At 44.2% G+C, this 21,117-nt stretch overlaps 1 protein-coding gene across 1 annotated transcript in view; it reads left to right on the top strand.

Annotated features, from left to right (window-relative positions):
- LOC143983792 (sterol O-acyltransferase 2-like) overlaps positions 1-21,117 on the top strand; it is a 287,433-nt gene that overhangs the window by 166,112 nt on the left and 100,204 nt on the right. The window contains exons 7-9 of the mRNA XM_077483879.1: positions 4,190-4,256; positions 6,639-6,723; positions 14,445-14,490. Coding sequence (XP_077340005.1) covers positions 4,190-4,256; positions 6,639-6,723; positions 14,445-14,490 — 198 coding nt within the window. The remainder of the gene's footprint in view (positions 1-4,189; positions 4,257-6,638; positions 6,724-14,444; positions 14,491-21,117) is intronic.

Here is a 21,117-nt window from a genome sequence, read left to right as displayed (position 1 = left end):
GGATCCAGGGGTTGGCACCCCAGGAAATATGTTATAGGTAGAATTCTTGAATTCCTACAGATGGGATTAGAGATGAATCTGGCCTTGAATACCATCAAGGGCCAGATGTCGGCCTTGTCAGTGTTCTTTCAGCGGCCTTTAGCTTCTCACTCTATAGTGTGTAGCTTTGTGCAGGGGGGAACACGGATCAGTCCTCCGATCAAGACACCCCTAAATCCTTGGGATTTGAACTTGGTTCTGTCAGCTTTACAAAAGCAGCCTTTTGAACCTTTATGGGAGATTCCCTTGGTTCTGTTGACCAGAAAGATAGTATTTTTGGTTGCCATTTCTTCTGCCAGAAGAGTTTCTGAACTAGCGGCTCTATCTTGTAAGGAGCCATGTCTGATTATGCATAAGGATAACGATAAAGATAATCCTGAATTCCTGCCAAAGGTAGTGACAGGGTTTCACTTAAACCAAGATATTGTTCTTCCTTCATTCTTCCCAGAGCCTCAATCTAGGGAAGAGACGTTTCTACATTCCCTTGATGTAGTAAGGGTGGTCAGAGTGTATTTAAAAGGCAACCGCTCAGGTTCGTAAGACAGATATTTTGTTTATTCTGCCGGATGGTCCAAAGAAAGGACAGGCAGCATCTAGATCCACTATTGACAAGTGGATTCGTCAAGTCATTGTGCAGGCTTATGGTTTAAAGAGGAAGATTCCTCCTTTTCGTATTAAGGCACACTCTACCAGGGCGATTAGTACTTCCTGGGCGGTGCATCATCAGGCCTCTGCGGCTCAGATCTGTAAAGCCGCGACATGGTCTTCAGTTCATACATTTACCAGATTTTATCAAATCGATGTTAAGGGTCAGTAGGATTCTGCCTTTGGGTGCAGTGTACTGCAGGCTGCAGTATAAGTCCCCTGACTTCCTTTTTTGTTGTGTCCCCCCCCCTTCAGTTGCCATTGCTAGGGGACATCCCATGTAGTAAGTACTACAGCTCTGTGTCCCCTGATGTAAGAAAAGAAAATAGGATTTTTAAAACAGCTTACCTGTAAAATCCTTTTCTTTGATGTACATCAGGGGACCCAGAGGTCTCTCCCTTCTTCTTATACGCTTTGATTGCTTGGCTACAAAACTGAGGACTCCCAGTAGTGGGAGGGGTTATATGGGGGAAGTTCACGCCTTAAGGGGTGTGCCAGTGTCCAGCAGCTGATAAGCCGATATAACCCACGTAGTAAGTACTACGGCTCTGTATCCCCTGATGTACATCAAAGAAAAGGATTTTACAGGTAAGCTGTTTTAAAAATCCAAATGCAGGAGTTCCACAGTGTTATCATAAAATGCAAACAGAGTCCGCACATAGTATAATACCATTTATTAATGAAACACCCCCATGCATACAAGGACCCCTTAGTAAAAACTGCGTACATCACATAAGAAAAGCACAAGCATCTATATAAACACGCAATCAATCAAGTTCATACTGTATTTTTATTATTTCAGAGTGCAGTTTCACTATGTACATAGTGCAGAGTTCAAGGGTGCGCCACATACCAATTGCAGGGTTCAGGGATTTGCTATGTAGAGAATGCAGTTTCAGGGGTGCCTTATGCACAGAGTGCAGAGTTCATGGGTGTGCTACATACAGAGTGCAGAGTTTAGGGGTGTGCTGTGCACAGAATGCATGGTTGAGGAGTGTGCTACATTCAGATTACAGGGTTTAGGGGTGTACTATGCACAGTGTGCAGGGTTCAGCTCACAGGCTGTCACCACCTCACTTCCACCCCTCTTCAGCTCTGACCTCTGCATCACTTTCCCCCATCCCCCACCTCTGCACACATCTTCCTCCAAAGCCCTCACCCCCCCCCCCCCCCCCCAGAAGCTTACTCGCATCTTATCTAATTGGCCTGGCTCTAGTACCTCTTGACAATGTAGAAGGCTCCCCCTCACTTGCAGGGAGATCATTGGTTGGCACCAGGGACGGACTGACCGGGCATGGACCGAGGGCCCATGCCGCTAGGGGGCCCGTGAGAGCCTCTGCATCCGCAAAACATGATGCATCTAGGATTCTGGACACAGCCATGATAGTTAATACCTTTCATAGCGCGCTGCTCCTTGCCAGCTTCTCCTTCCTGCCCATTCACCCCAGGTGCTTGTACAGGACATTACCTGAGATGGAGGAAAAGAGAAAAGGGGCCGGCGGGAGCAGTGCACTTTAAGAGGTATTCAGACATCGGGTGAGGCTCTGTTGTTTTTGCTGGAATGGAGGTACCATGGCCGCCATCATGGGGGGCGGGGGCAGGTAGCAGGTGGAAGACAGTACAGGTGTAGGGGGCCTGGGCCCCAATGGGACCGAAGGAGGCCCCGTGATAGTCTCCCAGTTCTTCCGTTTTCCTCTTCCCCCACAGTGTCCTCCATCCACCCTCAGTGTCCCTCCCACAGTGTCTTCCACCCACCCACCATGTCCTCCACCCACTCACCGTGTCCCCCTGTGTCCTCCACCCACCCACAGTGTCCCACTGTGTCCTCCACCCACCCACAGTGCCCCCCTGTGTCCTCCACTCACAGTGTCCTCCACCCATCCACAGTGTCCCACTGTGTCCTCCACCCACCCACAGTGCCCCCCTGTGTCCTCCACCCACAGTGTCCAGCACCCACCTACAGTGTCCCCCTCTGTCCTGCACCCACTCACGGTGTCCCCCTTTGTCCTCCACCCCCTCACAGTGTCCCCCTGTGTGTTCCACCCCCTCACAGTGTCCCCCTGTGTCCTCCACCCACCCACAGTGTCCCCCTGTGTGTTCCACCCCCCCACAGTGTCCCCCTGTGTCCTCCACCTACCCACAGTGTCCCCCTGTGTCCTCCATCTACCCACATTGCCCCCCTGTGTCCACCCCCCCACAGTGTCCCCCTGTGCCTTCCACCCCCCCACAGTGTCCCCTGTGTCCTTCACCCACCCACAGTGTCCCCCTGTGCCTTCCTCCACCCACAGCATCTCCCTGTGTCCTCCACCCACCCACAATGCCCCCTGTGCCTCCCCCCCCACAGCATCCCCCAATGTCCTTCACCCACGGTGTCCCCCTGTGCCTTCCACCCACAGTGTCCCCCTGTGCCTTACTCCACCCCACAGTGTCCCCCTGTGCCTTCCACCCCCCCCCCCCCACGGTGTTCCCCTGTGTACTCCACCCACCCACCATGTCACCCTATGTCCTCTACCCACCCACAGTGTCCCCCTGCGCCTTCCACCCCCTCCCAGTGTCCTCCACCAACCCACAGTGTCCCCCTGTGCCTTCTCCCCCCTCAGCTGCCCTGAGAGACACTGTGCTGTGTCTGGAGGATCCCTGTGCTCTGCTGTGTGCCCTGTGTTTTGGTTTGTGCCCTGCTATTTGCCCTACTGCATGCCCCGTGGCCTGTGATGCGCCCTGCTGTGTACCGCCCGAATGTGCCCTACTGTGTGCCACATGCGCTGTGATGTGTCCTTTGCCCTGCTATGTGCCCCGTGCCCTGCTGTGTACCGCCTGATGTGACCTACTGTGTTCCCTGTGATGTGCTCTACTGTGTGCCCCATGCCCTGTGATGTGCTGTGTACTCCCTGAGGTTCCCTGTGTGCCCCATACCTTGTGATGTGCCTTGCTGTATACCGCCTAATGTGCCCTGTGACCCATGATGTTCCCTACTGTGTGCCCAGTGATGTGACCTACTGTGTGTCCCATGTCTTAATGCTAACATGACCTGTGTGCAATGCAAATAGCCTTAAAAAACCAAACATTAGAATCCTACTATAGCTTGTAGTCGAAATATTCGACCAGGAATGTATAATTCAAGCATCATACAGTGAGTTTCGCTGCTCCATCGAATCTTCTTTAAACATTCAACAGACACCATAAGCCTTCGAAGACAGATTTGACCTTAATTCATTTGGATTTTTGGACGAATGCAATTTTTTAAGGAAAAACTAAATAAATTAAAGTGGATTTCGGAAGTAACTAAATAAATGTATTTTTCGTAATTCCGTAACAAAATATTTCAGTCTGCACATGTCTAGTAAATAGAGAAGTCTTCAGTGTTTACAAGTGGCAGTGGGGAGCGGAGGGCGGGAGCTCAAAAAAAAAAAACCTGGGTGCGAGGACCACATGAAATGGATCGCAGACCTTGTGTTTGACACGTGTTCTATGTCCTTAAATCTGATCTTATTTTTTCTTCATACAGATTCGATTCATTATGAAGAGTTATTCGTTATTAAGAGAGGTAGTTCCTACTGTTTTACAGAAAGAAAGTAAGTATGAGCTTTGTTTTTAAAAATAAATAAATGTGTCCATTCTCACGTCTAAACTACCTTTCTTCTAGTCTGTTAGGCCCCTTTCACACTGGGGCGGTGCAGGCGTCGGCGGTAAAACAACGATATTTTTAGCGCCGTTTTACTGTTGTTTTAGTGGCGCTGTTCAGCCGAGAAAGGGTTAAATCCACTGTAAAGCGCTGCTGGTGAAGGAGCCGTATACGCACTGCTCCAAAGATGCTGCTAGCAGGACTTTTTTTTACTGTTCTGCCAGTGCACTGCTCCAGTGTGAAAGCCCTCGGGGCTTTCACATTGGAGACAAAGCAGCGGCTCTTTCAGGGTGATTTGTAGGCACTATTTTTAGCACTGTAGCGCATACAAAGCACCCCACTGTGAAAGGGGTCTTATGGAAACTGTTACCAACCTCATCAGTCCACCAAAGTAGAATGCCACATTTTGTATTTGTTACAGGAAGCTGATACATAGTCTACATTTGTAAAAGTCCCATTTAATAAAATTGTTCATATAAACTTTTTAATCTGTTTATAAAAAGGTTAGGGATTTTCTTGTTTTGCTGTTTTTTCCCTTTACATATTTTGCTAAATTTCCCATTTAGAATTTATCTTGTGGCATTTTTTTGTGCAAATATCCCACTCCCTCTCCCATCACCCAACACTAGAAGATCACCTTTTGCAGTTTTTTTTTTTCATGTGCTACCCAAGTTCTGTTCAATTGGCGAACTGTACATGGAAGAACTACAAATTTTATAGCACAGATGTTTAAGTAAACTTCCTCTACTGACTGTTACCTATACGTAAGCCTATAATAAGGCTTACCTATAGGTAGTGTAAACATCTCCTAAACCTGCACCGTTTAGGAGATATTTACATTAAATGCAGTCAGTGACATCATCCGTACCTTTCCTTACAAACCCTGTGCTATGAACGGCGGCTTCCGCATGCATGCGTCATCGCGGCTCCAGCCAGTCAGAGAGCTAGAGCCCGCAAACCCAGAAGCAAGACAGGTGAAGATGGAAGGGGCTGCAGCACTGACATTACGGTGCTGGAACAGCTTTGTTTCAAGGTAAGTTTCACATAATGTGCTAGCATGCAATGCATACTAACACATTATGCCTATACATTGCAGGAAAAAATAAAAACATCCCTCGGTATACAACCGCTTTAAAGCATTTTGGTGCTCATCATGGCAGATCATTCTTTTTCAACCAGGGTGCCCAGGCACTCTGGGGTGCCTTTAAATTTCTTCAGGGGTGCCTTAGAAAACCTACAAACCAGAGGGTGGATCAAGTCTGCCTTTTAGTTACAGAAAGCCACAGGTTTTCATTGGGCACCATTACAACCTTCTATTTGATGGCAGTGGCAGCTGGTGCTCAATATTTTTTTGGGGGGGCAAACAAACCTGCCCCCTCACTTGCACTAATGCCATCCACCCCCCCACACCCCCCCCATGGGAGACAGACGATGGCAATTAGTGGTCCCTCCTGTGGGAGACGGACGGCAGCAATTAGTGGCCTTACCTTGGGAGGCCGATGCTGCGCCTCACTCCAGCTTTCAGAGGGAAGAGCTGGGGCCATTGCATCTCCTCCAGACCAAACCGGCATTGCTTCTCCTCCCGTCTGAGCAGGAAGTGGGTCCTGATTGGCCCGATTGGCCGAGAGTACTAAGACTTCCTGGCCAATCGGGTCTCAGGACCCTTTTCCTGATTGGCCGGGAGGAGAAGCAGGAAGACATTATCGAATATTAATTCACACAACTGAGTTGGCTCAGATCGCAGTGCTCTGCACCTCGAGACCACCCTTTTTTAAAGCCAATTAGAGCCTAAAGCTCTAATTCTGTGCTTCAAAAAAAAAAAAAAACATTGAAATCCATGTGTCTGGCACCCTGCATGTAGATTAGGGAGCGCCGCCCCTGGGCCCCTAATTGAGCAGTTGCCACTGTTTGCTGGCCTCTTAACGACCAATGACATTGGTTGATAAGGAGGACATCAGGCGCCTGCACAGCATCCTTGTTTGCCCTTCCCTTGCCCCTTTCTGTCAGCACTGGGGTCACATTAGCACTGCAAGGAAGAGAAACATTAGAATACTAGTCAGTACCTGTGTGCAAAGGCATGTTTTGCTTTGGAAGAATAAATCACCTTCAAAGTTGGGTGTCTTATGTATAGATGTTGCTGCGTTCTGTAAAACTATTAGTTTCGTTTTTATCATTTTAGAATGGGGTGCCTCAACATTGTGTAGAATTTTAAAGGGTGCCTTGACTGAACAAAGGTTGAGAAACACTGGTGCAGACACACAAGCTGTGTATTGGTATAGGGCATGGCTCTTATAGATGTGAATTTAATATAGCTCCCATGTACTTCTTACAGAAAAAGAGGTTCAACTGCCAAAACTTTCCAGTTACCTGTATTTCCTCTTCTGTCCAACTCTAATCTATAGAGACAGCTATCCCAGGTAAAAAGGCTTTTTATAACCTAATCATTGTGTGTATGTGCAACCCTTATCTGCACGGGACTAGTAATATTTACAGTACATCTGAATATATATGTTTGGAAAATATTGTGTTTTTTGTACAGATGGAAGTACTGAACCTTGGAGCTTGAAGCATAATATTTAACCACTTAAGGACCGCCGTATAGCCATTGTACGTCATTACAATGGCACAGGCAAGCACAAGCACGTAACTGTACGTGCCTGCCTTCCAGCGGGTGGGGGGTCCGATCGGACCCCCTCCCGCTGGATACGGCGGTCCCGTTCGCTGCCGGAGCGATCCGTGATGAGGGGATGGCCGTTGGTTTCTGGCTATCCCCTCTCGATCGCTCCTGGCCAGTGACGAACTTCCTCCCCTGTGAAAATGTAAACACAGGAGGAGGAAGTGATGTCACACTCCTCGTGGCGGTCTTTTTGACCGGACAGCGCGGAGTGAAGACACAAAAGTAAGTGCACCAACAGTCCACTGACACATAGGTACACATAGGCACACATTTCACCCCAGTCACCCCCCGATCACCCCCCCGATCGGCCCCCCGCCCCCCCCCCCCCAGTCACAGTGTCACTAATGCAGTGTTCATTTATTTATTGATCACTACATTTAGTGTCAGTTGTGACTGTAAAAAGTGTCAGGGCAGCTAGTGTTAGGCCCCTTTAGGTCCAGGGTAGCCCCCTACCCCCCCCTAATAAAGGTTTAACCCCTTGATTGCCCTCCCAGTTAACCCTTTCACCCCCTTTTACCAGTGTCACTAAGCGATCGTTTTTCTGATCGCTGCATTAGTGTCACTGGTCCCGCTAGGAAGCTAGTTTTTTTTTAGGTTCAACGCCAGGTTTTTATAGCGTTAGGTACCCCGATATATAACCTAATAAAGCTTTTAACCCCTTGATTGCCCCTAGAGTTAACCCTTTCACCAGCGATCGCTGCATAAGTGTCACTGGTGACGCTGGTTAGCCAGTTAGTTATTTAGTTATTTAGGTTCCCCGTCAGGTTTTTATAAAGCTTCAGGTACCCCCATATAAATACCCAATAAAGGTTTTAACCCCCTGATTGGCCTTAGTTAACCCTTTCACCAGTGATCACCGTATAAGTGTTATGGGTGACGCTGGTTAGGTAGTTCGCTTTTTATAGCATCAGGGCACCCGCCATTTATTACCTAATAAAGGTTTAACCCCCTGATCACCCGGCGGGTGATATAAATTTGGTTTTAGGGTCAGAAAGGGTCTGCATCGCCCCAGGCAGTGCTAGGTTAGTGCCAGTACCGCTAACACCCACGCGCAAAGCATACACCTCCCTTAGTGGTATAGTATCCGAACAGATCAATATCTGATCTGATCAGATCTATACTAGCGTGCCCAGCAATTTAGGGTTCTAAAAAAACGCATTGTTAGCAGGATCAATCCAGATACCTGCTAGCACCTGCATTTTGCCCCTCTGCCCAGCCCAGCCCACCCAAGTGCAGTATCGATCGATCACTGTCACTTACAAAACACAACACACATAACTGCAGCGTTCGCAGAGTCAGGCCTGATCCCTGCGATCGCTAATAGTTTTTTTTGTAGCGTTTTATACAGTCGCTGACAGGCTAGGTGCTTTTTTACCTGTGAGTCTCACTACTGTACCCCTAAATTTAGAGCCCAAAATGGCAAAGCGAAGGTACACTAGTGAAGAGGCCTACACGTTTCTGAGCATGACAGATAGTGAAGAGGAAGACACTGATCTGTCAGATTCAGGCTCAGAATACGAACCTGTAGAGGACAGCGCCTCCATGTCAGATAGCTCTGACGACGAAGAAGAGGTCCCTGCTAACGTCAGGCGTACCCGACCCCGATCTTCTGATGTTGTTGAGGTGCAGGAACCGCAAGTCCCTCGTATAGAGTATAGAGCCAGTACTAGCGCCGCTCATCCTTTTGGTGAACTGGCAAGCACCAGCGGCCTAGTACACCCTGGACGTACATCCAGCACTGCAGTATCATGTGGTGACGTGGCGAGTCCCATAAGTGCAGTTCAAGCTGGCGAGGTGGCAAGCACAAGTAGTGTCCCGCTGCCACCAAGAAGACGAAGACAGGCCCGTCGTTCCCATAGTGCCCTTCCTGCAGAATTCGTCAATCCTGATTGGGTGCCCACCACTTCTGCAGCACCAGTACTTCCCCCATTCACTGCCCAACCCGGTATTCAGGTGGATACAGATGATTTTACGCCACTCGATTTTTATTCTCTGTATTTCACGGAAGATCTCTATAGATCTATTGTGGACCAAACCAATTTATATGCTGGTCAACACATCGCCGCTAATCCCCAGTTGCCGTCTCTTGCCAGAGATTGGAAACCAGTTACGGTTTCCGAATTTAAGACCTTTCTGGGCCTTTCCCTCAACATGGGCACACATAAATTCATGACGTTGCGGGCTTATTGGTCCACGCATTCGACTGACCACATGCCCGTGTTCTCTAACTCCATGTCCAGGAAACGATACGAGCAGATCTTGCGGTTCATGCACTTCAGTGACAATTAACTTTGTCGTCCACGTGGAGACCCTGAATACGATCGGCTCTACAAAATTCGGCCCCTCATAAACCACTTCAACCAACGTTTTGCAGACTTGTTTACTCCCCAAAAAGTTGTCTGCGTTGATGAGTCCCTGGTTAAGTTTACTGGTCGCTTGTCATTCAAACAGTACATTCCCAACAAGCGTACCAGATACGGGGTCAAGCTCTATAAGTGCTGTGACAGGGCCACAGGCTATGCATGGAACTTTATGGTTTATGAGGGTAAAGATAGTTACCTAGAGCCGGAGAACTGCCCTGACTACATAGGAAGCGCTGGCAAGATAGTGTGGAAATTGGTGTCACCCTTATTCGGAAAGGGGTACCACTTGTACGTGGACAATTATTACACCAGCGTGCCACTGTTTAGTCACTTGTTTGATAATCAGATTGGAGCATGTGGCACCGTGCGACCTAATCGCCGGGGCTTTCCCCAGCGGCTTGTAGATTCCCGTCTTAGGCTGGGGGAGAGAGCCTGCTATCGGTGTAATAATTTGCTCGCTATGAAGTGGAGGGATAATAAGAATGTTTTCGTTCTTACCTCCCTTCATGCAGACACGACGGTCCAAATTTCTACGGCGACTGGTATTGTGGAGAAACCCCTCTGTGTCCACGAATATAACAAAAATATGGGAGGGGTGGACCTCAATGACCAGTTGTTGGCGCCGTATCTAGCTTCCTGTAAGGCCAGATGCTGGTACAAAAAAGTGTCTGCTTACTTATTTCAATTGGCTTTGCTGAATGCTTTTGTGCTATACAAAACTTCAGGCGGGACTTTAACCTTTCTTTTCTTCCAAAGAGAGGTTGTCACAGAGCTTCTGTATCCAGACGGTTCTGCACCTCACCATTCCCAACCAAATGCAGTAAGCCGGCTGCATGAGAGGCATTATTCTTATGTCCTCACGAGTACCCCTACCCAACGAGCCCCCCAAAAAAGATGTTGTGTCTGTACCAAGCGCGGATTTAGGCGTGACACCCGTTGTTATTGTCCACGCTGTCCTGGCAATCCTGGTCTTTGCCTTGGTGAGTGTTTTGAACGCTACCACACACTAGTGAAGTATTAGCGTAGGGTACAGCATTTCACAGGTTAGGCACACTAACACAGAGTCTCCCAAGATGCCATTGCATTTTGAGAGACCCGAACCGTTACAGTTGTTACAGTTTACAGTTCAAAAAAAAGTGTATAAAAAAAAAAAAAAGTAAAATAAAAAAACCAAAAAAAATATAAAATATAAAAACCAAAAATAGTTGTCGTTTTATTGTTCTCTCTCTCTCTCTCTCTCTCTCTCTCTCTCTTCTCTCAAATTTTTTATACTTTACTGTTTACTGTGTTATTGTTAACCATTTTTCATGTTTTCAGGTACGCCATTCAGCTGCAGCGTGGATTTATTTATCTTGACAGCAACAGCGTTTGCTCCCACGATACATAAAGCTGCGACTCCAGTGCTGTAGGAGGTGATTTCACCACCACAGTTAAAAAAGAGCATATATGCCGAAGCATGGGGGCATAAGGGGTGGAGGAGCGATTTTGCTCCTAATGCCGCGTACATACGGTCAAAATTCCGACGGAGGGCTTGCCCATGGAAAAGTTTGAACGTATGTACGCGGCATAACTTTTTTGCGGGAGGATGCCCCCATGCTTCGGCATATATAAATGGTGCATGTATGTCCATCATTAGAAGTGGGTGGATGAAGGGAGGTATTCTAATGGTGGGCATACCCACCGATCAATCTCTTTTTTTTCGTTCAGACAACATGACTCTCAGTAAATAGCTTGGGGTGTCTACTTTCCAAAATGGGGTAATTTGGGGGGGTTTTGTGCTATTTTGGCATTTTATGGCCTTCGAAACTGTAATAGGTAGTGAGGAGTAAAATAAAAAATTTGCGCCCTTAGAAATCCAGAAGGTGGCGATTGGATTTTGGGGCCCCGTACGCAGCTAGGCTCCCAAAAAGTCCCACACATGTGGTATCCCTGTACTCAGGAGAAGCAGCAAAATGTATTTTGGGGTGTCATTTCACATGGCATGTGTGAGCAATATATAATTTAGTGACAACTTTTTGTAAAAAAAATAAATATTTTTATTTTTTGTCATTATTCAATCCCTTGGAACAAAAAAAAAAATATTCAATGGTCTCAACATGCCCCTCAGCAAATAGCTTGGGGTGTCTACTTTCCAAAATGGGGTCATTTGGGGGGGTTTTGTGCCATCTTGGCATTTTATGGCCTTCATAACTGTGATAGGTAGTGAGGAGTGAAATAAAAAAATTAATGCCCTTAGAAATCCTGAAGGCGGTGCTTGGATTTCGGGGTCCCGTACGCGGCTAGGCTCCCAAAAAGTCCCACACATGTGGTATCCCTGTACTCAGGAGAAGCAGCAGAATGTATTTTGGGGTGTCATTTCACATATTCCCATAGCATGTGTGAGCAATATATCATTTAGTGACAACTTTGAGCAAAAAAAAAAGTTTGTACTATTCCCACAACTTGTGGCAAAATATAAAATATTCCATGGACTCAACATGCCTCTCAGTAAATAGCTTGGGGTGTCTACTTTCCAAAATGGGGTCATTTGTGGGGGTTTTGTGCTATTTTGGCATTTTATAGCCTTCGAAACTGTGATAGGTAGTGAGGAGTGAAATCAAAAATTTGCACCCTTAGAAATCCTGAAGGCGGTGATTGGTTTTCGGGGCCCGGTATGCAGCTAGGCTCCCAAAAAGTCCCACACATGTGGTATCCCCGTACTCAAGAGAAGCAGCAAAATGTATTTTGGGGTGCAATTCCACATATAACTATGGCATGTGTGAGCAATATATCATTTAGTGACAACTTTTTGTAATTTTATTTTTTTGTCATTATTCAATCCCTTGGGACAAAAAAAAAAATATTCAATGGTCTCAACATGGCCCTCAGCAAATAGTCTACTTTCCAAAATGGGGTCATTTGGGGGGGTTTTGTGCTATTTTGGCATTTTATGGCCTTCAAAACTGTGATAGGTAGTGAGGAGTGAAATCAAAAATTTGCACCCTTAGAAATCCTGAAGGTGGTGATTGGTTTTCGGGGTGCCGTGCGCGACTAGACTCCCAAAAAGTCCCACACATGTGGTATCCCCGTACTCGGGAGAAGTAGCAGAATATATTTTGGGGTGCAATTCCACATATAACTATGGCATGTGTGAGCAATATATTATTTAGTGACAACTTTTTGTAAATTTAGTTTTTTTTTGTCATTATTCAATCCCTTAGGACAAAAAAAATTAATATTCAATGGGCTCAACATACCCATCAGCAATTTCCTTGGGGTGTCTACTTTCCAAAATGGGGTCATTTGGGGGGGGGGTTGTACTGCCCTGCCATTTTAGCACCCCAAGAAATGAGATAGGCAGTCATAAATTAAAAGCTGTGTAAATTCCAGAAAATGTACTCTAGTTTGTAGACGCTATAACTTTTGCGCAAACCAAAAAATATACGCTTATTGACATTTTTTTTACTAAAGACATGTGGCTGAATAAATTTTGCCCTCAATGTATGACCAAAATTTAGTTTATTCGATTTTTCTTATAACAAAAAGAAGAAAATATCATTTTTTTTCAAAATTTTCGCTCTTTTTCCATTTATATCGCAAAAAATAAAAATCGCAGAGGCAATCAAATACCATCTAAAGAAAGCTCTATTTGTGGGAAGAAAAGGACGCAAATTTTGTTTGGGTGCAATATTGCATGACCGCGCAATTACCAGTTAAAACAGCGCAGTGCGAAATTGTAAAAAGACCTCTGGTCCTTAAGGTGTTTATTGGTCCGGGGCTGTAGTGGTTAAAGTGGTAGTAAACCACACCTTTAAAAAAAAAAAAAACCCTGCAAGACAATGGCATAATGTGCTAGTATGCACCACATACAAGTACATTATGAAATGCTTACCTTAGAGTGAAGCCCTCCAGTGGCGTGCTATCAAAGTTTTAGTGCTCAGGTCGTCTGATTGGCTGAGCCGTGATGACGTCACTCCCGCAGCACGGAGCTCTGAAGGGAAGGTATGAAGTTACCGGCTGCATGCAGTTTGATTATCTCCTAAACAGTGCAAGTTTAGGAGATATTCACTGTAGCTAAAAGTAAGCCTTATAATAGGCATACCTGTAGGTACAAGTAAAAAAGACTTTACTACCTCTTTAACTATAGTACATTCTGTATGTAATATTTTACCCCCACACTGCTGCTGTCATCTATGTGCACAGCTGTAGATGTTTATTTTTTTCCCTAAGGGGGGGTGTCAACCTTGGACATGCAGAGAATGAGCAGGAAATATGCTCAGCAATATGGCAAATCAGGGCTGCTGATAAGACAGTACAGTCAGTTTAAAAGGGGGGCCAGACACCTGCTGAGCAGGGGGTCTGGCTGCGCTGTCTTATTGCAGGCACTGATTTTTTCTTCTGCCTCCCCCTGCAGTGCTGTCAGTTCCTTCTCCTCTTTCTTCCTCCTTTCTCCCTGCAGCACTTCCAGCTTCCCTTCATTCCTCTCCTGCTGGCAGCTGCTGCGGCCATATATGGGGATGTTTCAGGTCAGAGAGCAGGGGAAGTGGCCGGTAAATATGTGATTTATTGGCCACTTCTTTCCCGAATGAACACAGTGAGTGATGGGTACCAATCACGCCTGTGTCCCTTCATCACTGAAGCATAGTAAACTGTGTTTTCAGTTTGTGAATGAGCAGGAAGCCTCAGAGTGTTTCCTATCCATTCATCTGTGCTGCTGAGGCTGCAGAGAAAGGGAATGATAAATCTAGGCCCTCAGTCACTTTCGGCTAGAAGGGCCCTGTCAGGTAGGCTGTATGGGACCCCGTGATTTCTAACAGCAGCCCTGTGGCGAACTGTGGCTGCTGTAAAATTTGAGCTAACAGTGGGAGGGGCTTAAGAATTCAAGAATCAACTTGGGTGAGGACACCACGGATCCCTGGACAGGTAAGTTCCCTAATAGTAAATGTTAGCACCTACAGTGGGTGTTTTAGTTTTAGGGCTTTAGTTGTCAGAGCTCCATAAAAATATTATTTCCAATACAGCCCTCTAGGTACCCAGTGATATAATATGAGTGCTGCAATGCTTTGGCTAAAGTGTAGTAGAAACATGCAAAGTTCACTGTTATTCTTTTCTTGTGCAGAACCCCATACATCAGGTGGAAATACGTAATCAAGTATTTTGCAGAGGTAGGAGATGCAAATTATAGATTTTTTTATGCATTTATTTGTATAATCTCATAATTTCATGTAATAAAATTTAAGTAGGAATTATAGCTAATAAAAGCTATATCAAATCTCTTTCAAAACTGGAAAATCCAATTAAGATAACCTCTTTCAATAAGCATTAATCTGACTATTCGTGCATACAACCCATACTTGTGTATGTTTTTAAGGAAGAAATGCACAACCAGTGACTATGAGCCAAATGTAGGCTATTTTCATTTGTTAGTAATAATATATTCTTAGCAGCAACCCAGTTCAAATGCTTAATTATGTTTACAGTGGCATTAAAACAAATATGTATTTTTTCAATTATATTACAGCTTGCCAACTCTTAAATGTGGTAACCACATTTGTTTTTTTGTTTGTTTTGGCTTTTATTCCAACAATTTCACCTGATGAAACAGTCTGTTATTTTTCAATGTTCTTTAACAGACCCAGCTGTCCAGCAAAAGTGGCAGTTAGAGGATTGAGACAAACCATTTAAAAATGACAGGGGTGCTTACAATGGTCATCTTTTATCTTTATCCCAAAAAGGAATAAAAACTGTTTCTGTAACTGCTTAAAAAGTGTTAACAGGAGTTTGACTTTAATTTGTCAAGTCAATCTAGATTTGCTAGTGCATCTAACACTACCATCTTCCCAGATATGTGAATACTGCTAATATATATTTCTTTCACTTTGTATATTTCTTAGTTTTTTTCCAGGTACTTAATGTGACCTGTGCCCAAACTACAGACAATAAAATATTTACATATTCAGAACAAGCAGTAAAAGCATTTTAAAGCATTCCCTCATTTGCCTCTGTAGCTATAGGCACGGTGGAGAAATTAATCTTCAAATTTCAAGACGGATGCACTAAAATCCCAGCTATTTTCTATAGAAAGCAGAATCTGGGCAGTCTGTAAGCCCTCTAATGTAAATGTACAGCAGGTGTTTCTAAGCTTATGGAAACCGACTTATGATTCAGCTATGCTGAATGCACAGCTGCTGGTGTGCTCTGTCAGACACAGTACTGATGCACCCATCTCAGCACATTGCACAATTTGCTTTTTTCACAGAACATTATTGAAATAAATCATGTGTGACATTTCAACAGGGTTCTATTCACTGGGCTGGCATTACAATGTTGTGGTTCACATTGCAACCCACTGTGTTGACAAAAAGTATTGCATGCTATAAGATTTTTCAGCACACACACCACAGCAATGTTGTGTTGTGAACTGACACCATAGAAAGCAAGGCATTTTGTCTTGTCTATATGCATTGGGGTTGCACTGGAAATAGCTGCCAGAACAGCATCTGGTGTGAACAGGCTTGTCAGTCTCTCTCCCTCTCTCTCCTCTTTTAAAACCCACTGTATTCATCTGTTTCCCTGAGGATTGTAAGAATCTTCGTCACTTTAACCCTTCACTTCTGTATACTGCTACTGACCACCTCTATGACAAAAATTCACCCCGTCCTGTCCTAACCTGGCCAACTCTGTCTACAGCAGTTCACTCTTAACCTCACTGGAGGTACTTGCTCCTCTAACTACAAACAGAATCGGTCTCTGACCGTTACAATCTTGGCAAACTGATGACATGAGAAACCTCAGGAGACATAGCTGTGCACTTAGACAACTAAATTCCTACAAGACTTCCACCCATAAAAATCTGCCCCCCTAAAATACAATTCCTGCCTCTATACTGCCAAACTAACCTACTTTCTAACTCTTATTAATATCTTGTCATCCAGTCCTCACCCGATTTTCTCTACCTTTAACTCTTTACGTTCTCCCCCCACCACCTCCACTCATTGTCTAAGAGATTGTCAAACACTTCAAAAACAAGACGTGCAATTTGTGGGGACTTCTCCACTGTACAGATATCTTCCCCACTTAATATACCTTGTCTAACAACACATTCAATACTTTTGTCACGTACCTGGTGATAGAGTCTGATATGCAGAGGGAGGACTCTCTTACAACTCAATGAAAAATATATGCTAAATATATCAACTCGCGCTAAGACCCCTTTCACACTGGGGCATTTTTCAGGTGTTTTTCAGGCAATTTAGCGTTAAAAAAAAGCGCCTGTAAAGCACTTGAAAGAAGCCTCATCTGCAGTCCCAATGTGAAAGCCCAAGTGCTTTAAGAGCCCTTTCACAATGTCAGTGCCCGAAAAACGCTCGTAAAGCGCCGCTTAAACTAGCAGCGCTTTACCAGCGTTTTTCGAGCTTTATTGGGGCGCTTTTAACTCCTGCTAGTGGCCAAATAAAGGGTTAAAATCGCCCACAAAACGCTGCTGCCAATAGCGTTTTTCAGGCGTTTTACAGGTGCTTCCCATTGATTTCAATGGGAAGGGGTGCTTTAGGAGCGTTGTATTCACCGCTCCAAAAGCGCTGCAAAGAAGCTGCTTGCAGGACTTTTTTTGACGCCCTGCCAGCGCAGCGCCTCGGTGTGAAAGCACTCAGGCTTTTACATTGGGATTGCAGTTGCAGCTTCTTTCAGGCACTTTTTTTAACGCTAAAGCGCATGAAAAACGCATGAAAAACGCCCCAGTGTGAATGGTGTATATAAAACTAAAGTAAACAAATAAAGAAATATAAATAAAGAAAGAAGCAGCTGCTATACACAAAGTGCTGATCACTTGAAAAACATATAAATATAAATATAGGGCTTGCAACCACAATGGGTGAATAAACAACAACATGTAATAAACAAAGCCAAGTCCAAACAAAAATGTGAAAAAGTGACTTTTGGGTTTGATTAAATCAAACACATGCTTCCAAGGAATCGTTTGACGTCAATTCTGGTGAATCAGTGGAACTCAATGACATAAAAATCCCCTTTAAACAATAATCAAAACATTTCAATGTTACAAAAAATATGTATGAAAATTTTTAAATAAATAAGTCAGATTGTCTCGATTCAAACTTCTTACTGTAGATAAAGTCTTGTTCAATTCACGTGGGGTGTAACCCATTTTCAGGAATCTGTCAACCAAAACTTTAGCTTGTATATCAAAATCCTTGATGCTAGCGCAATTGCGCCTAACCCTCAAGAATTGACTCTTGGGGATCGTACTGAGCCATCGAGGATGGTGACAACTCACCAAAGGGATATAACAATTTCTGTCCACTTCTTTAAAATAGGTTTTAGTGGACAGTTAATGGTTGTTTTTAAAGACTACTAGATCGAAGAAATTAATACTGTGATTGTCAGAAACTTCTGAGAAGGAAATTCCATATCTATTCTCACCAATTTTTGACAAAAACTGTAAAAAATACTCATTTGATCCTGCCCAAATAATAATGATATCGTCAATGTAACGCTTATAAAACTGAGGTATAATACCACTGAAAATGGCATCTTTTTCCCAGTGACTCATGAACAAATTAGCCACTGAAGGGGCGCACTTTACCCCCATGGCTACTCCTTTTTTCTGCCTAAAGTTCTGTTTATCATGTCAGAAAAAGTTATGACTCATAGCCAAGTCCAAGGCATGAACAAGAAAATCCTTTTGTTTCTTTTTCATTTTAGTGTTGTTCAAAGCCTATACCTCAGCTTCCACAGCATGTTTCTGCTGAATGTTAGTGTACAAAGAATTAACATCAATACTGGCCAATATATGCCCCTCATCAACCTCTACATGCTGTAATAGTTCCATAAGATTCCTAGTATCCTTAAGATCGGTGGGACTACTCTGTGCCAGCGCTGTAGGAAATTATCCAAATATTCACCAATTCTGGCAAACAGAGAGTCCACCCCACTCACAATTGGTCTGCCACGTGGTTTGGTTGGATTCTTATGAATTGTAGGTAATTTGTAGATAACTGGTACCCGGGCATCGGGCACCAGGTATCTAGCCTCTTTTTTAGTGATGATACCTTCATCGTTGGCGTTTTTGACCAGACGTCTCAGCTTACAGTAACTTTGAATTTGTCAAGTTCTGCTAGATAGTCAGATTTATTGAGGATAACAAGACAACCCCCCCCCCCTTGTCTGCACTGGGATTTAATATCCCTGTCAATATCTGTTTTCCGTCTACTAGGTTTGATCGACAGACCCTCTAAGTCCTGTTGGACCAGAGATCTGAAGACCTGTAAAAAATGGCTATTGGGATTTCTAGGCTTAAACACCGAACTATTCCTCAAATTGGTGTGGCTATAAAACGCTGATTCCTGTCCTATATGGGGTGTGATTCTACTAAAATGTTTCTTAATATTTACTTTCCATTACATTTCTGGAAGTCTATAAAAGTATCAAACTTATTAAGATCCTTATCGGGGAAATTTAAGACCCAACACTAAAACTTTGAAATCAGCCAAAGTAAAAGTGGCATCACTTAAACTGAAAATACCCTGCATTAGGTTTCTCTCTTTCTTTTTCCTCCTCTGCAGTCTCTCCGTGTGCCATACTTGGTTCTCCCCCATATGGTTTGGGGGGTGCCATGGGATACCAAGATTTCCACTCTCCTCCTCCGTTCCCCTGAGGATATTGACCTCTCCCCCTCCTTCTAGGGTGTGTGGATCCCCTCCCCCTCCCTGGGGGCCCACCAAACCCTCTTTTTTGAAAATCACCCCTATAGTTAGCACCAGGGTGTCCTCTCTGTGCTCTCAAAGGAGGACCACCTCTGGATTGAGGCGGGGCCCAACTTGGGCTGTTCCAACCTCGATTATTGCCATAATCCTGCTGATTATAAGCATCGGAAGCATTATATTCTTCCTGTTGTAGGGGTTCATAATGATTATAAATGGGAACTCCATAAGAATGTTGATCAACCAGGGATCTAGCATTCCTATTACCCTGTTGTAATTGGCCCATTGTGAGAGGTATAAGATGTTAAAGGGACGGTGTCACTATCGTCCATAGAGGTCAAAGGTGTGACCTCTTCAGTCAATATGGTATTCTGTCATTTATAGACCTTGTTAGCTTTAAAATCATTAGTATCTCTCACATATCTTTTAATTTTTTTCTTTTGGGTTTCTTTGTCAACTTTGCCAACAAAGTCCTGTAGATGTTTCATTTTCTCTTCAAATTCTGCTGACCTTTCAAACGGTGCTAATCTTCCAATAGTTTCTTTTCAGTATGATTGAAAAAAGAGAACCACCCATCCTCGAATTCTTTGCCAATCGTACCGTCATTGGGAGCTATGTCCCATCTTAGTCTCCTGGGGGTAATGCCATCTTTAACATATTTAGTCAAAGTGAACACATCCCACCAGGTCCTAATTTGCGTATCCAAAGCATTTTTTAGAACCTTGAAATCATGGTTAAGATCTGAGCTGACATTAGTGCATGAGAAAAATTCATCAGCATTAATAACTCTACTGGTGACAAAATTGCATATATCCATAGCTGCTGAGTGCACTCAATTGATGAGAAAAAAATTTGAAAAATATATGCTAAATATATCAACTCGCGCTAATGATGTATATAAAACTAAAGTAAACAAATAAAGAAATATAAAGAAAGAAAGAAGCAGCTGCTATACACAAAGTGCTGATCACTTGAAAAACATATAAATATAGCGCTCGCAACCACAATGGGTGAATAAACAACAATATGTAATAAAGCAAAATCCAAACAAAAATGTGAAAAAGTGGCTCAAGGTGCTCCAATCCGAAGGGAAAATGCTTCAGAAGTATTCAGGTGTATAACACATCCTCATGTGTCCCCACTCACCAGATTGCGCCGTCCCCCAGCTTTTCAGTCTGGTGGGTCACTTTAGGCTTTGTAATGGTGTCCAGGCATGATGGGTATGGTGTCAAATCCTCAAATCCTCTCAAATCCTCCAATGCTCCAATCCGAAGAGAAAACAGTGCAAAAATGCTTTAGAAGTATTCAGGTGTATAACACCCCCTCATGTGTCCCCACTCACCAGATTGCGACGTCCCCCAGCTTTTCAGTCTGGTGGGTCACTTTAGGCTTTGTAATGGTGTCCAGGGATGATGGATATGGTGTGGAACTCAGTGGAACTCAATGACAAAAAATGTGTATGAAAAAATTAAAATAAATAAGTAAAAAAAAAAAAAATGAAAGCAAAAATAAATAAAAATTTAAATGAAAAATAATAAAAATGTAAAAAATAATAAAAAAATGCCAATTCCATATTTGATTGGTTCTATTTAGGGGTGTTTCTCCTCCACCCTCTATTTAAAGTTGGCCCAGTTCACCAGAAATTAGGTCATTGGTGACGCCCTGTGGGAGGGTGAAACATTGGTATCACTGACTTCACTTCCGGTCCCGTGGAACGCACGCCAGGAATGGCGTTTTTACACTCATAGCTCCATGTTTGAGGCTTGTTTGATCGTACTTTTTGTAAGTACCCACCCCTTGTACAATAAAACCTTTTTTAATGCTACTTCACTATCAGTTACATTCTTTCTTTACTTTTGGGTACCTGTCTGGTCTGCTGATAAACTTCATTAAGGAATTCTGGATTTGACACCATATCCATCATCCCTGGATACCATTACAAAGCGGGGGAGTGGGGACACATGAGGGGGTGTTATACACCTGAATACTTCTGAAGCATTTTTGCACTGTTTCCCTTTCGGAATTGGAGCACCTTGAGTCACTTTTTCACATTTTTGTTTGGGCTTTGCTTTG

Source organism: Lithobates pipiens, unplaced genomic scaffold (genome assembly GCF_037356315.1).
Source record: "Lithobates pipiens isolate NorthernLeopardFrog02 unplaced genomic scaffold, aLitPip1_a1.2 Scaffold_16, whole genome shotgun sequence".
Classification (NCBI taxonomy): Eukaryota; Metazoa; Chordata; class Amphibia; order Anura; family Ranidae; genus Lithobates; species Lithobates pipiens.
The sequence above is the reverse complement of the archived record's forward strand: the minus strand, read 5'-3'. Positions and strand labels throughout refer to the sequence as shown.